This window comes from Phoenix dactylifera, chromosome 8 (genome assembly GCF_051530095.1).
Source record: "Phoenix dactylifera cultivar Ajwa chromosome 8, Ajwa_hap1_PhDact_Kaust_v1.1, whole genome shotgun sequence".
Lineage (NCBI taxonomy): Eukaryota > Viridiplantae > Streptophyta > Magnoliopsida > Arecales > Arecaceae > Phoenix > Phoenix dactylifera.
The window spans coordinates 25495550-25510957 of NC_143197.1; the positions used below are offsets into that span (position 1 = coordinate 25495550).

General features: G+C 37.2%; 1 protein-coding gene and 1 long non-coding RNA gene across 4 annotated transcripts; one reads left to right on the plus strand and one right to left on the minus strand.

The window, feature by feature from the left end:
* Positions 1-1461: 1461 nt before the first annotated feature.
* LOC103706230 (uncharacterized) lies at positions 1462-2318 on the plus strand. Its single transcript, XR_603935.6, has 2 exons — positions 1462-1615; positions 1908-2318. It is a non-coding gene; the product is annotated as an uncharacterized LOC103706230 (long non-coding RNA).
* A 1798-nt stretch (positions 2319-4116) lies between these two features.
* On the minus strand, positions 4117-12511 carry LOC103706231 (MutS2). Of its 3 annotated transcripts, none has more exons than XR_016396253.1 (6): positions 12080-12511; positions 10474-10595; positions 9377-9429; positions 6064-6195; positions 4879-4951; positions 4117-4585 (listed from the first exon to the last, which is right to left on the minus strand). XR_016396253.1 is itself a non-coding variant. In XM_039124743.3 (6 exons), the coding sequence occupies exons 1-6, from the start codon at positions 12452-12454 to the stop codon at positions 4515-4517; spliced, it is 810 nt and encodes a 269-aa protein (XP_038980671.3). In that variant the 5' UTR covers positions 12455-12507; the 3' UTR covers positions 4117-4514. The 3 variants fall into 3 exon arrangements, 2 of the variants coding, with proteins under 2 accessions (XP_038980671.3, XP_088559350.2); XM_039124743.3 differs by lacking the exon at positions 10474-10595 and adding an exon at positions 11251-11356 and having other exon boundaries at positions 12080-12507; XM_088703224.2 differs by lacking the exons at positions 10474-10595; positions 12080-12511 and adding exons at positions 11251-11356; positions 11667-12073.
* Between the last annotated feature and the right edge of the window lie 2897 nt (positions 12512-15408).

Here is a 15408-nt window from a genome sequence, read left to right on the forward strand (position 1 = left end):
AACAACAACTAGCGCCAACACGTATGACGACCCAAGAACTGGGCGGAAGATATATTTTAAATTTTTTTAGTTCTGTATAAGTACGAAACTAATCACACACCCGCACAAATTTTCAGAGACTTTTTCTCCATTTAAATTCTCACATCCTAGCCTGGCTAAAGGTTTAGATCCATTCAAATCTATGATCGACTCGTGGTCAATGAGCCCATATATTTTATAGTTCACATAGGCCCTGGGCCAAGTCTATTCTAATATCATTTGTAATAATTTAAAACTTCACTCAAAAAAACTAACCAAAATATATTTTTTAGATTCTTTAGTCTCATAAATATCCAAGATCTTCGGATGGATAACTAATGTGGGACTAAACACACGCCCGTATGAGTCTTCACATACTTTCCCTATTTAAGTCCTGACGTTCTTGTCAAGCTAAAGATTTAAGTTTATTTAAATCTAATCATTAGCACCACGATTGCCCCATGGTCAGCTTCAATGAGTCTGTGCTGCAATGTCTCCTAGTCCATATGGGCCATAGGTCGGATCCGTTCTGATACTATTTGTGAGAACCTAAAATGGCTAGTCGAAAAGTATTTTTTTGAGTTCCTTAGTTGTATAAGTATGCAAAATCTTTCCATCGAATAACTGATATGGAATTAAACACCTACCCACACGAATCCTCACATAAACCTTTTACAAGGTTAGAAAATCCGTCCCACCTATGAATTTCGGACAGTACATAAGTAAAGCCAATGACAGCAGATCCTCTTGCCTCAAACCTTGCTTGCATGGAATCCACCTACTTGGGGTGCCGTTTACAAGAACTGCGGTTGATGCTGAAGCCAATAAGAAATTTACCCAATCAATCCGATAGGTTGAAAACCCTCTCCCCTTAAGCACCTCCCGAAGAAAGATCCAATCCATCTTAATCCATTTGATGTTGTTTTCTTATCCTTGTTCTTGATCTTTTGTAAATAGTCTACTCACATTATCCGTAAAAGCCGTTTGGATCTGTCTAGCCGCCCTTTTGCATCAAGAGAAAAAAATTATTTTAACAACATTATTTCATTCAAATGTCAAATGATGGTAACAATTCCCGTTACTTGATCATGAATACAGCAACAGCTAAATAGTTTTTCACAAGCCTTTAGACGTGTCAAGACAGCAGCCAAAAGCTTCCAAGACTACAGCAGAAGCCGCCATCCATTTGAGACCTTATCCTGAAGACAAACGGAGAGAGATGTCTTCATTTGCGGCGAAGTGGAGCATGGAAAGTCTCAGCAAACGTCCAATAGCGTATAGGCAGCAAATCTTACGTGCTCATAGAATCCTTACCAAATCCATCCAGCGTTGAATTCTTGCGCAACTTTGAAAGCATGCAAAGAAAGTTTCTCAAATCTCGTGACTCGGAAATCCCTGGTCCCACTCCTATAAATACCTCCACTACGAGCAAGCGGAGGTCTCATCCACCCCGCCCACGAAGCTTAAGCCCAAAAAATGGCTCCAAAGCCTTCACTCCTCTTCCTTGCCATCCTCTTTCTTGCTGCTCTCATGTTCTTCACTCCGGCAGTAGCCAGGGAGCTCGAAGCAGAGAAGGCTAAAGAACAACTTACTGCGAGTCAGAACCATACATTTCTCTACTTATTGCTCTCTTTTCACTTCAGATAATCAGCTACTTAACTACAGTTTAAATTCTGTTAACTAGAACTAAATTTTTTCTCTCTTATCCAGGCTATTTGTTGTTTCCAAAACAATTATATATAGATAAATATTTATATGCCATGCATTTAAATGTTTTATTATTAGTGAAAAGCATAGAAATCATTTTTAAGTTTATTTTATGGAAAGCAATTATCACCATCTTCAATTAGTATCTGATCTTATCATTCATGTTGACTCTTGCCTATCAGATCAAATCGGAGAAACAGAGAGTGTTGGAGAGGAGAAAGTGTGCTACTACATCAGAGGTCACAGAGTCTGCCACCCACCTGCGGCTCAGGCAGAGACGCATGGTGTTGAGGAAGAGAAAAAAGTTTGCTACTATGTACTGGGTCACAGAGTCTGCCACCCACCGGCGGCTCCTTAAAATGGCAGAGTGCATCATGTTGTTTGTATATGGGCTCCCCCATGAGTGCTTGAGGTAATTGTAAGGAGAAGTTTGGAAACAAAACCAAATCATGAGTGTTTGTGTGCTAATATGTAAGCATTCAGCCTGGCATATGTGCCTTATATCTAGGTTAAATAATTGGGGAGATGCCATATGGTTGTTCTCAAAAAAAAAAGAAACATAGACAAGAAAAAAAAAGAGAGTTCCTGCATAAGATTGTGTTTTCTTCTTCCTTTTTCTTCACTAAGAACTGAGAGTATGTAGTTTCCTTCTTTTATCATCTACTTTGATGGTCATGAACATGGAACTTGTGATGCTGATGGTGTCTTAGTTGGGTGGCCGCAAGATCTTTAAATTTTACTCTCTAGTTCTCTAGTGGTGCCTGATAAATAGGAGGACAAGGCTTGGAGGTATCAATTAAGAGCTCTTGACGATTGGAGGACAAGGCAGAGTGCATCATGATGTTGTTTATGGGATCCAAGTGGGTTCTCCTGATTATAAATTGCTTATAGCAGCAGGGAAAATTAAAAACCAGAGCACGGATTTTATATGTTGGCAAACAAGGGTTGAAAGTGGTTCCTTTATTCTTGCCATCTTTCTCATGAAGTTGGAATTTGTCGTCGAGATGCTTTATGTTGTAGTTGGGTGGACAAGGGGCTCAAAATTATCAATTAAAACCTTGGCAGCAAAATATGATCTTCTTAATTACCCTAATCTAGGTACATGGAACGAAATATCACAATCAAGGATCTCTTAACTTGTACCAAAATAAAATCTTGAATTACCCGGGATCGTTCTGCTTGTGCCTAAATTCAGAACTTGACCAACTGAAATCAGGAAACGAGTCTAATTATCCTACCTCAAACCTAATTGTTTTTGATTCAGAGCTTGGCCATGGTAGCTTGATGCACTTGGCAGTTGCTTGATTATTTTAGTTCATGCGTGTTCTAAGATGACAGAAGTACAAACCCATAACCGAGCCATTTAAAATTCGCGTTAGAAAATCCATGTAATGTCTGAGTTCCCAAAATTTTCAGATAATTCTATAAGTAGAAAATTTTCGAATTTAAGGATATAAAATTATTAATACTTCATGTAGTTAACTAAATAAAATTGGCATCACCAAATACAAAATAACAAGAAAAATAACAAAAACACTAGACGACGTCACTCATTTGTGATTGGTAGCAAATGATTGGTAGTCCTCCATATAGCAACCAATATTATGTTAATTCAAGGAATAAGAAAGATCGAAAGATCGTAAATATAAACAAATATTACTAAGGCCCCGTTTTGAAAGTAGAGCTTTCTAAAGTAGAGCTTTTATAAAAAAGTTGTTTGCTATTTAATAACTACATATCGAAAGTACTGTGCCACTTTAACATGTGTTTAGTAAACAAACTAAGAAAATACTTTTTATATGACAAAATGACCATAAATAATATTGCATAGTATTATACAACAGAGCATAATAAAATATAATATGTATTAATACATAAATATATGATATAGTATAATATTACTGTAATGTAATACAATATTATTATAACATAGTAATATAATATTGTATACTATAGCATAATAATTTAATATAATATTAAATTATTTAACATAACATATCAATATATTATGATATAATATAATATTATATTATATTTATAGTATAATACAATAATAAAGATATAAAATATTATAATTATTAGCATAAATTAATTTGTCATAATATGACAAATTTTCTAGCTAGGTAATAAAATTGGTTAAACAATTATTAAAGGGACATATTGTGTAATTGTAATATTTTATCACGGATATTTTGGTAAAAAAAACAGTTTCTCGACCGAGTCTAAAAAGTGCTTTTTCGAAAAGCTAAAAACAGCTTTTCAAAATTTTTACCAAATACTCTTATTTCATCTAAAAGTACTTTTGGAGGGTCAGAAAGTATTTTTTTGACCCTCCCAAAGCTCTCCCAAACAGGGCCTAAAACCGAGAGGTGATCTACTTCAGATAGTGAATTTGAATAAATCCAACATTTATTTACCAAAATAAATATGGCATCAGAGAATACATGGGTAAATATGACAATGAAGAATGTAATACTTTCTTTCAGAAAATGAAATCAATGCACATAGATGCAATGAGGCTCTAAACCTAATGACATGAAGAAGCCATATCTATTCTGCCATTAGAAGCAAATTTCTGAGCAATGTGTAAGGCTCCACTCAGGGGTCTTCCATCTCATCACGGTGTGTATTGCACACGTCAAACTTCAGTATCACAAACTGATAGAGTCGGAGATCTCCAACAAACCTGAAAGCCTGTCAAACTTCTTTTAAACCACTGTCCAAAACCAAGTTGTTAGCATCTTGGTCATAGAAGCTGCTTGGGAAAACAGGGCACTTCTCAGAATGCTTTATATTCTTTTTTCAGACCGACTTCTAAGGCCCTTTCCATATGCAGCAATTAGAAGGGCCTCAGCCCGGCCTGCAGCAGTCAACAAACAAAAAAGAAAAAACAAAAGCAAAAATTAAGCTACAGAGATCGAAGGGCTTGGTTAAGCATTGTGATTAAATTATTCAGCTTATAAACTGTCTACATGATTATCCAAAGAGGTAGATGCATGGTTGGAAATAGCTAAGTGATTGCAATTAGCAATGCCAAACCCAAAATTATCAAATATATGCAAGATAGGTTGGTCCATACTTCTGATATAAATTTAACTAGTCAACACATCATGTAAATTCAAGAAATCCGTACATGTACTTTCAGAAAATTACCATGATCCTTCTTCCTCTTTAGTAGAGAACTCAAAGATGGAAATAAGGTAGATGCAGCTTCTCTGCTATCATCCTGTTAAAAAGAAAAACAAAACGACATGTTTCAATGCTCTTTGGAAGGGAAATGGAAAGAAATAGAAGTAAAACAAGTATGTTTAAATATTCAACAAAGTTCCATGGTGCAATTAATGGTGCAAGTTATCGCACAGCAAAATCTACAGAAACAAGATGGGAATTGACTTTTCTAGGCAGGAGGATACTCTAATCAATATTCAGTATCTCTACATCACACTAGGTCAAGATACATCAAGGAGTGATTAAGGAATACGTAGGCTCATCCGGCCACCATTTCACTGCAGAGCCAACACACACTTCCTGAACTACTGCAGGCAGTGTGTGATGCAAATGTTCCCACTTAGAGGAGACCAAGTTGAAGATTTAATTGAACATCCTGAAGAAATGGAAGAGGAATTGATATAATTATAAAAAGTAATTAACTCACAGAAATATCTACTGCACAAATAGTTGTGTATGACATCATGTGACAATAGATATTTTCAGAATAAGGGCTAAGCACTATTCAGTCCCTGCATCATGGCAAATGTTGTATCACTTCAATAAAAATCAGAATAAAAATGAAAGGAATAGTTGAACATAAAGAATTCATCCAATGGGGCCAGCTTTATGTATCCTCATCTGCCAAGCAATTTAGGGCTACCATTGATGTGAATCATCAAAAAATGATTAAAACAATAGTTTGAAAAATAATAGTTCTAGCAACTTAAAAAATATTAACTAATTTCTGAGATGGTTCCATATCTCCATCCATCAACTGAATGCCCATCCAAGGGCAAACACTAAAAAGTTATACATAGAAATACCAAAACCCAAAAACAAAAATAATCCAAGAAGTTAAAACTCCTTGGTCATTGATAAAAAAAGAAAGATGAGTTCAGCCAAAGATCAGGATCTACATGGGAAATAAAAAACTTAGATATATCAGAAATTGTAGTCAAATAACCATGAAATGAAAATAAGTGTTATTCATCACACTCGAGAATCTCATAAAGATTGACAAGTTTTTTTTTAATATTTGAATGTCAAAGCGGAAAACCTCACTTTACATTAAAGCAATTACAAGCATATGGACTCACCAAATGGAACTGCATATTAGTCCAGACTAACCTTATTTGGGGTAGACCGAGAGAGGTTAAACCGATCCTTCCAGAGACGAGATGACACAGGCACAACAGAAAATCCTGATGCCACTAAGATCCCGATCCACAAGCCATATGTAAATCCTCCACTCCACCACCCCTTCATTACAAAAGAAACAGGTTTTGCAGTCAGAAATGTGTTCAATGTCAAGCCTTTGACAGTCATCAGAAAAACAAATAAAATTGGTTTAACAAACAGTCTTTCCTGGACTCCCACTTGCAATGAGAGGAGCAAATGTACAAAAGAAGCTTCGACTCATGGATAATGGGTGCATGGGTTCTTCATATAGGCATAAATATGGTGTTATTTCTGGAAATCCAATGACTAGGTGGAACCATGGGTTTATCTTTCCTTCAGTAAAAGATCATGGCTATAAGCTCCAGCATATGCTCCTTGTTCCGAAGTAGAGATAATTTATTGTCGTAGTCAGACATCTTAATGTCCACACAAACTGCTTATTTCCCTAAAGGCCCTTCCAAATAACTAAAGGTTTTAAGTCATGGAACCCCTTTTCCCCTACCATATCACCATTGCATATGACGTGACAAAACATCTGACAGTAAGTAAAATCATTCAGTTTGCTTAGGGTGGTTGTGTAGGAAGTGGTACCTCAGAACTTGCATATTCAATCTGCTGATAAGACTTTACATCTGTCAGTGCTGATAAACCAAATTACCTATGAAATCCTATTTGTGCTTTGTTTTTAGTGATGGCCTCAGAGTATCCAAGATAACCATGCTACAAGCTTACTGATTGTAGGTAATGTAATATTATAAAAAAGCTAGGTTTCAGCTAAGTTTTTGAGTCGTTTTATTACATCCATTCTAGATATCCGGTACTTCAGAAAGGAGTTTCTTCCTTTCCTACAGGTGGCATTTAGGAAGAGTTTTGATTTAGCAAAACTTCTTTCGAAAGAAAGAAGGAATAACACTTGGTGATTCTGAAGGATGATGTTGTTTACCAGTTAGGTAAATATCAGTTGGAAGGTAGAAATATTAGGTGGACGAATTAATAACCTGCCTCTAATCTTGTACCTATGGAATGTAAGAAGAATATAAATTATAATCCTACTACACTCATAAGCCATATTCTTAGACACTTACATAACAGGATAACACATTAAATGAATGACAGTTTGATGATGATGGCCTAGTGGATGGGGTGATAGTGTTGTTACATAAATACAATCCAAGCAAGACTAAGGGCATCCGTTAAGAATGGATACAAATGTTGACTTGGCATGTTCATGGTGCTACTCAGGCAGAAGCACTATGTCTACTTCTTCCAACTACCAGTGTTCAAAGGCAAGTTTGCCAATGGAGAATCTCTGGACTGGTAAAGCACCCTTCTTGCTACTGTAGACCCTTATATTAGAATAGGCCAAAATGTTACAGTCTACGCTACTTGCATTGAATTTCATGATTTTTTCCTTTTTAGAATTCCACTTTATTTTATAGAGTTCATATGACGGATCTTGAATCTGACCATGTATGGAAGTGGCTTGAAAATTCATGGACTTAACCTATCTTTTCTCCCTTACTTTTATTATTGTTTTCTTGTTGCTAGCTGATAACTGATAAAAGAGAAGGGTGACCAAACTAGTGCAAATGTTTAAGTAATCGAATACTTAGTCAAGATGCCTAGTTTTGTTTGGCTTAATGCATTCTCTAATATTTTCAAAGGGAGACCATTCATTATCTTCTCTTCTTCACAACCACATAGCTAGAGTACCAACCAAACACCCTGAATTGGCTAGTGATTATACCGATAGGCCTTCTGATAACTGCAATAATCTTCTATATATTTTTTTTTGGCAGCTCTTATTTCCCTGAACGAGCTTATATATTCTCACTTTCAAGCTAAAGCCAAGGGCTAGGTGATGTCTCATGTTGCCTACACTGCTTTTACTCTCTTCTAGGAAACTTCAAGATTTTTCGTATCGTACCAAGTCAGTTGTGAACAAGCGAGTGCAGTTCTTACTTCTTAGCCTGTGCCTGGTTGCAAAGGCATGGAGACAAATGAAATGAAATTAAGAGGGGATTCAGTATCCATAGTTTGTGTGAGAAGAAAAATATGGAACAAAATAAGGAGAAAATATTCAGTCTTATATTCCGACAGGGGCCAAAAGATATTGTTTTTCAAAAGAACTACACAAAAGGCAAAGCGAAAAACTTTTCATGCTCCAGTTTCACAACTTAACAAGATATCAGGCTCATGGAAGGCCACAAACAACAACTCACCATCACGAAAACCAACAGCAACACCATCATCACCAACCAACCACCATCATTATCATAAGCAACACCACCTCTACTGCTATTGCATCATAATTGCAACCACCAGCACAACTTTCACTGCCCCCACTACCTTTGCCAGGCTCATCTCTTTTACCATGCCTGCCCCTGGTATTACTGTCATTAATTCTACTGCAACCATTGAAGCAAAGTGATCACCATTATCATTCCTTCACCGTTGCTTTCACCACCATCATCATCATTACAAATATCACTTTCTCTCTCTATGCTTTTCCCAATGCAATCAAACAACTAAAAGTTCATAATTATCCTTTCTTTCTCATTCTTTCTTCAAGTAATGCTCTCAACTTGCCATTTTCATCAATGTCACACTGTAATCCCTTATAATCAGCCTACAAAGTAACTAGTGAATTTCACTAAGATAGCCTTTTGCACTTTTAGCATCTAGAAGAGGAAGCACTTGTTGATAAATCAATTCAGACAGGGCCTTTTAGGATCCATATTAATGAATAAATATGTAGGAACTGCTTATTCATGAGATTTATGTATGTAAGAGGGGTTAAGGGCTAAGTGATCGTGCATGTTAGGCATTATTAGGATTTAGTTTTGATTAGCATTAATTTAAATGAAGTTATCAGAATATCATTATCTTGCTAGTAGCAAAACTGTTCTTGGAGACTCAGTTGTCTCTTTAAAGAAGTGGCAATTATGGCCTCACTAAAGAGAACAGATTTCAGCATGCTCCTAGGTTAGGAAATAGTCTTGCCACAACCTATTAGGAGCAGGACTCAGAAGGTTCTCATCATAAACAGCAATGTGACATCACCTTCCTAGTTTCCTATGTACTTGACCTTTCTTGTACCCTTCATTAAGTAAGCTCTGCTGATTTTAATTGAAAAATAATCAATTAGGTATCATATCCATGATACTTGACTGAACAAAAAAATACGTCAGAAAATTAAGACCATTTCATAAGAACTTGAGAGTGCAACTAGCATATGATGATATATGAATTGAGTTCTGACCTGTTTTCCATCCTGCGGGAAAGGAATTGACTGCTCTATAAATGCAATAGTTCCTGAAACACAGAGGTTTATTAGGAAACTGAGAAAATGTATGACAAAAGTATTAAAAATTTTCAACAAGAAAGCATCACCAGTAATAACATAGCCACCATTAACTGGAGCAAGGGAAAAACTGAGATTGACTACATGAACCACAAACAACCCCTTTATGTGGATCTCCATCAACTACGTTTAGGGCATGCAAATCAAGAAGGGTGTTATATGGTTCACAGTTCACACTGCATGCGGGCACTTATTGCCTACACTTCCTTGCAGGTTTAGGAGATGGTCAAAGCTTTTGACTCCGAATTTCATAACTTCGCATTTATAATAAATACTTGTAGTCAATAAATAGCGACACATTTCTATTGAGGAATTCCATAATAGAGAACCAAACTATATTCAAAATCTTAGAAACAGAGCACTCATTATTTGAAACCATAGAAAGGCAGGAACAATAGTCATATACTAGTAAACTTTCTCTTAACACTAACATAAGCATTGTATGCAACATCTTAAGAACTAGGAAAGTCAATGCCATGCAATAAAACTGTGCCACCATAATAATAGATGTAAAAAATTGAAGCCAAAAGCATGGGCCTCAATAATGCATGCTATTTACAGAGGAATAGTTTGTATGCTATGAAGTGCATATATTAATTCTGAGCATGGGAGAAGTGGCTTCTCTAGTTTCCAACAAGAATCTTGCAAGCCAAAAGTATTTGCTTGTAAGAGCATTAAACTTTTCACCTTTAAATGGATAAATACCTCCATGTTTATGCTTATTAATAACCTTAGAAAGCAGAATAAGAAGTCAAGTATATCACAAAGTTCATGTTTTAACGAATTAAGAAAATTCATATTCATAAAGCCTACAAAAAAGGTTCTCTGATGGTCATATAGCAAACTAGACACAAGAATATGGTTCATTTCAATGTTGGAATTAATCTGAACAAGAATGGATATCCCTAAAAAGGTCCCCAAGGTGCAAATTGAGCTCTGAGACATAAAACTTATGGAGAAAAGCCAGGTACAATGTATATTCTGCTGATACAAACCTAGTGTTGTCAAAGGCGCTCCAAGCACTCTCCCAGGCACTCAAGTGAGATGAGTCGACCCCAAAGTGCCTCAACAGTAACCAGGCGAGGCGAGTTTGTCGAGGTGATGCCATGGCAAGCACCTGCGACAAAGCAAGAGGTGTTCGGTTAAGCATCTCTCCAACATCCAGACTATATCCCATCTGTTCAAGATATACATTTTAAACCCTTATATGCATAACATCGTGCACTACGGTCGATTGTTAGAGTTCTAGGCTAAAACAACCCATCTAGTTCTCACCAAGAGACACAAAAGATAACTCTAGATACACATCCAACATTCCACTATCTTTCATTCTGAAAAAGCTAAAGAACTTATACATATTCAATCTCCAGCCAATATTATGAATTGCTGGAAGATATTCCTGTTGATTCTTAAAATAGGAACAGCTAAATAATTTTGCAGATGTGAAAGGATTCATCATTGCATACAAACCAGAGTTTCTCTCTACATGCATGTACCAGAAGCAGTGTTTGCTAAATGAATCTGACAGCTGATCATCTTGTTTATTTCATATTTTCCAATTTAAAAAAGAATTATATTGACTATATGATTAGCAAAACTGTTTGCAGATTTCATAAGCATCTTCAACTAGATATATATGGAGTTGTCACTACAAAAAACCTGGGGAACACTACAAGACTTCAACATTATAATAACGTACAATACTATTGCCTAAACTTAAAGTAAGCATATCACAGAGTGCACAACAAAGGAACCATATAAGTAGCTCATACCAAGTGGTGCATCAAAATTGTGCAGCAACTGAATGATCGATCTTGCATCTAAACGTTTTCTAACTCTTTTGCCGACCAAAACTTTCAGGCGGGGGGTATCAAACACCTACAATATCATCAGATACATTATGCTCTGAAATAATCAAATAATGACTATTCATTGGAGGCAACAGTAATATGCTTTTGACAAATCTTAAGTGTCTAAGCAAACAATGGCCTACAAAACCAACACACAATTACCCGGTGATTTTGCCTCACTAAAAAAACAGTTATTTCTTTTTCCATCAGAATGAAAATTATTTTTGGTATTCCTGATTACAGCCACCCATGTCAACTTCTTTGAATAAAACATTTAAAAAGAGAAGAGCTTGAGAATGCATAGGCGCACACTCGACTGTGCGGCAATTATACTCAACTAAGCCTTCATCCCAAACTAGTTTAGGACGGCTGCATGAATCCTGTTCATCCATTCCACTCGGTTTAGGGTCATATTTTCTGAAAGATATCAAGATGTTAAATCCTTCATTGCTATTTCATTGAATGTGATTTTCGGTCCATCTCCATTCCTTGTCCTTCCTTCTATATGTATCGAATCACTCCTTCATACTACATGATAATTACAAAGGGACAATATCATGCATGGTTACATGGTTGCAACTACTCAATTCAAAAGTTATTTAAAGATTATATCAACACAACTATAGCATGTGACAATTACAATAATAACATCTTATCTTATCTAACAAACAAAATTCACATCACAGCCGCGTATAGAAAAGAAGAGCATAAATTAAATCCTAAAAAAAAAAAAAAAAATCCTACTCGTTACCTGAGCCGAACCGTCGGCTTTTAAAAGAGCCAGAGCCCCATGAACGTCAGGATCGATCCCGACAACCCATTCCGAACCCGAATCTCTCCTCAACTCCTCCTCGGGAAAAGGGGAAGAGAGAGAGCTGAGCCAGTCCTCCTTAAGCTGCGAATCGGGGGCCGCAACTCTAGCCCTAACCCTAGAAGACCCATCACAAGCAGACCTATTTGCGGTGGGAACCAACCGATGGATACCTTTGGAATCGAGGGAAGGGGAGAAGAGACTGGTGAAGATGGCGGGAGAGAAGCGGAGTTTGGATTGGAAATTGGCAGATATTGTCTGCATTGGAAGGGCCGGGCGGGAGAGGCTTCGTGGTTGGGTCTGGAGGGATGCCATGATGTTGATTTCGGGGGAGCGATAATAAAAAAGAACTCAAATAAGGATTTGGTGGAACTTGAAAGATAGAACTAGAGCCCATTTAACACATGCCGATCGGACGGTGCGGCAAAGTGGGTGGTGTCTTTTACGGCTCACCACTTTAAAGACTTCATATAGGCCGATCATGAGTTGGTGCTAAATTCGCTATGTAGCATTTTACTTTCTAATTTTGTTGGTCGCATTCACATCCATCAAATATAAGCCGTTGTTGTACAAAAAAAAAAATTCGTATAATTTGGCTTGCTTCATGGTCTATTTATTAATAACCCTTGCTGGTAAGAATAGGGTTCTAGTCGCATCTTATACCTATCTTTAAGCACTGTGAATTTATTCATTTAGCTGCCCATGCAAATCTTGGAACCACCATTGCACAATACTCGCACCCAGAAAGATGAATCCTTCTTTCGCACAAAAGGTACATTTTCTAGCCCATTTTCGAGGACAGCATGCAAATCTCTGGATGTATCCATAGTTACCTATGCGCCTGTGCAGTTGTGCTCATTAGTAACAAGATGAGAACAAGTTGTTCTCACAAACCAAATAGGAGAAAATAGATTATTTTCTTTATATTTTGATCTTGCGGGACTCTACGTTCGAAATCAATTAGCGGTTTCTACTCATCTATAACTTGGTCCATGCTTACATAACGAGATGTGTATTAATCAATTCTTGTTCGACTCCAACAATCGTCCATGTACGATCCATACTAGATCTGACCAACTGCCCATCCTACCTTAGAATCATGTTTTGCAAATTCGTATCAAAGTTGGCATTTTGCAAAATGTCCAATGATATATGCGGGAATAGATTAGACATAATATTTGCTTGTACGATTAAGTTCTTAGACGCAATGTTTGCTTGTACCTACTGGCTTGCACCCAAGCTTAACTTGTTAAACCAAGTTGAGCTCAAGCTTAAGGATCATCCAGAGACATCCATATAAATTTTTTATTATAGTTCTGTGAAGTATTAATTACAAAGATTAAGTTGCATCCCTTATTACTTTATAGCCATACTTATCATATGAATACCTTTTTAATGGTTCCATTGCATGAGCATGACCAGAACATGGCTTGATAAGAAATTGCACCTATATTATAAATATGATCTTCAACTTGTTGGGCTCAATTTGACAGCCAAACCTGATCCAACCAGAGATGGGGTAGCTGATCAACCTGCCCCTTAGACAAGCGAGAAGTAATACATGTACAGGTACACCTACACCTACTACTGGAATTAGTAGGGATATATCAAAATACTTCCTAACCACCTCATTCTCTCATCTTTTCCACCAACCATGAGATGGTCGTCCCTTCTACGCTACACCCCTACTTTATGACCTTCATTCCGTAGCTAACTCTTTGGGTTGGAAAGAGGGAGTTAGCCGGTGTGCTCTAAACTCTATTATTTTTTAACTTTTTTGGCTGTACTGATCCTATATGATACATCTGCTTCAAAAAAAAAAAATGCTTTGTGCTACAGTTGCCTCTATTATTTGCCTTTCTTTCTCCAAGCATCATACCATTTATTTAGGTGATCATCGACTGTTTTGTTTGGGGGGGGTTTCCTTTTGTTTAATCCACCAAGAATCCACATGAAACATTTTTAATTCAGAGGAGGCTGTCGCATATTCCCTTCCTGAAACTGTCATGGCTTCTAAGAACAAGAGAGCCTGTTTGTTTTGTCTCAAGTCTTTGGTGGTATGAGGCCACAACATGCAAGCCCAAGGCCACCACGTAAACCCACTACTTCCTCATCTCCTTGATTATCCAAGAAGTTGACTTCATGCTCTACTAGGGGTTTGGGTAGGATCTTTCGCATGGAAGAATGATTGATCTTTTTTTTTTTCATATTGTTAACTATTAGATCACGCCACACATAGATTTCAAAGCACTCTGAACTCTTTCATTCATCTACTTGTATAAATCTCGAAGCGACTATTACGTAATCGAGCAGCGGATTCATGCGAAAGAAGGTGAATACTGCTTTCGTGCGAAACCACTAACCTTCTATATGGGAGGGCGATCTAGTTTGAATTCCATTCGAATGTAGGTACATAGCCCCTATGGTTGACATACATGTCGATATTAATGTAGAGGTTGGGGAGTTGACTACTATTCCAGCCTGCAAGTCCTACAAGGATCATTAACAAGCCTACCTGTCTGCTTCTTCATTACTAGTAGCTAAGCCAGCTATGCATGTGAACTGTGTTGGACCCAAATGAGGGATGTGGGGTTGTATCTGATGCCGTGGTTGGTCATTGGTTGCACGCTTTGGAAGGAAAAAAGCCTGACTAAGTTGTCGTTGACGAGAAAGAGTGGAGTGAGGAAAGTTTAATGTCATAATCTTAGGTGACAAAACGTGTTACAGTAGCAGCAAGTCATCCATCTCCTCTCAAACAAAGAAGAGATCTGTGACTTGGCGTGTTTACACCAATAGTAGAAACAATTGTGGGATTTGGAGGTCCACATTAAACTTATATAGAACCTAGAATAAGCCAATCAGAATAGAAGCTAAGGCACTTGCAAATAAGGCGAAGGCATTGAGCTTGTCCTCTCCTGTATAGAGCCTTCAATGGCTTAGATCAACCAGAGAGCTGCGTCTCGATCCGACGAGGTGTCACGAACCACCATTTTGGTGGCTGCTGAGCAGTCGTGTGGATTGGCTATTATTCAGTCCTTTCAATCCATGGAGGCTATTTTCAGATAACAAAGAGGAGGGGTGCTGGCTGCTTGGGCTAGGACTAGTTATTGTTGCAATAATAATTAGGACATATAGTTAAGTTTTATAAGAATGTGAATACTTTAGAGACCAATTTGTATTTCAGATAACAAGTTGCAACTTGCTTGTCGCCTCTTCTCTATTCTTCGGTGAATTTGCTCCAAATGATTAAAAATGCAATGGTGTGAAGG

Coding starts and splice junctions, on each gene's coding strand:
- LOC103706231 (XM_039124743.3), bottom strand. CDS start 12,454: ATGGCATCCCTCCAGACCCAACCACGAAGCCTCTCCCGCCCGGCCCTT. Junction 11,357..12,079: donor AAGCCGACGGTTCGGCTCAG/GTAACGAGTAGG, acceptor ATGATATTGTAG/GTGTTTGATACCCCCCGCCT. Junction 6,196..9,376: donor TCCCGCAGGATGGAAAACAG/GTCAGAACTCAA, acceptor TTTGTAATGAAG/GGGTGGTGGAGTGGAGGATT.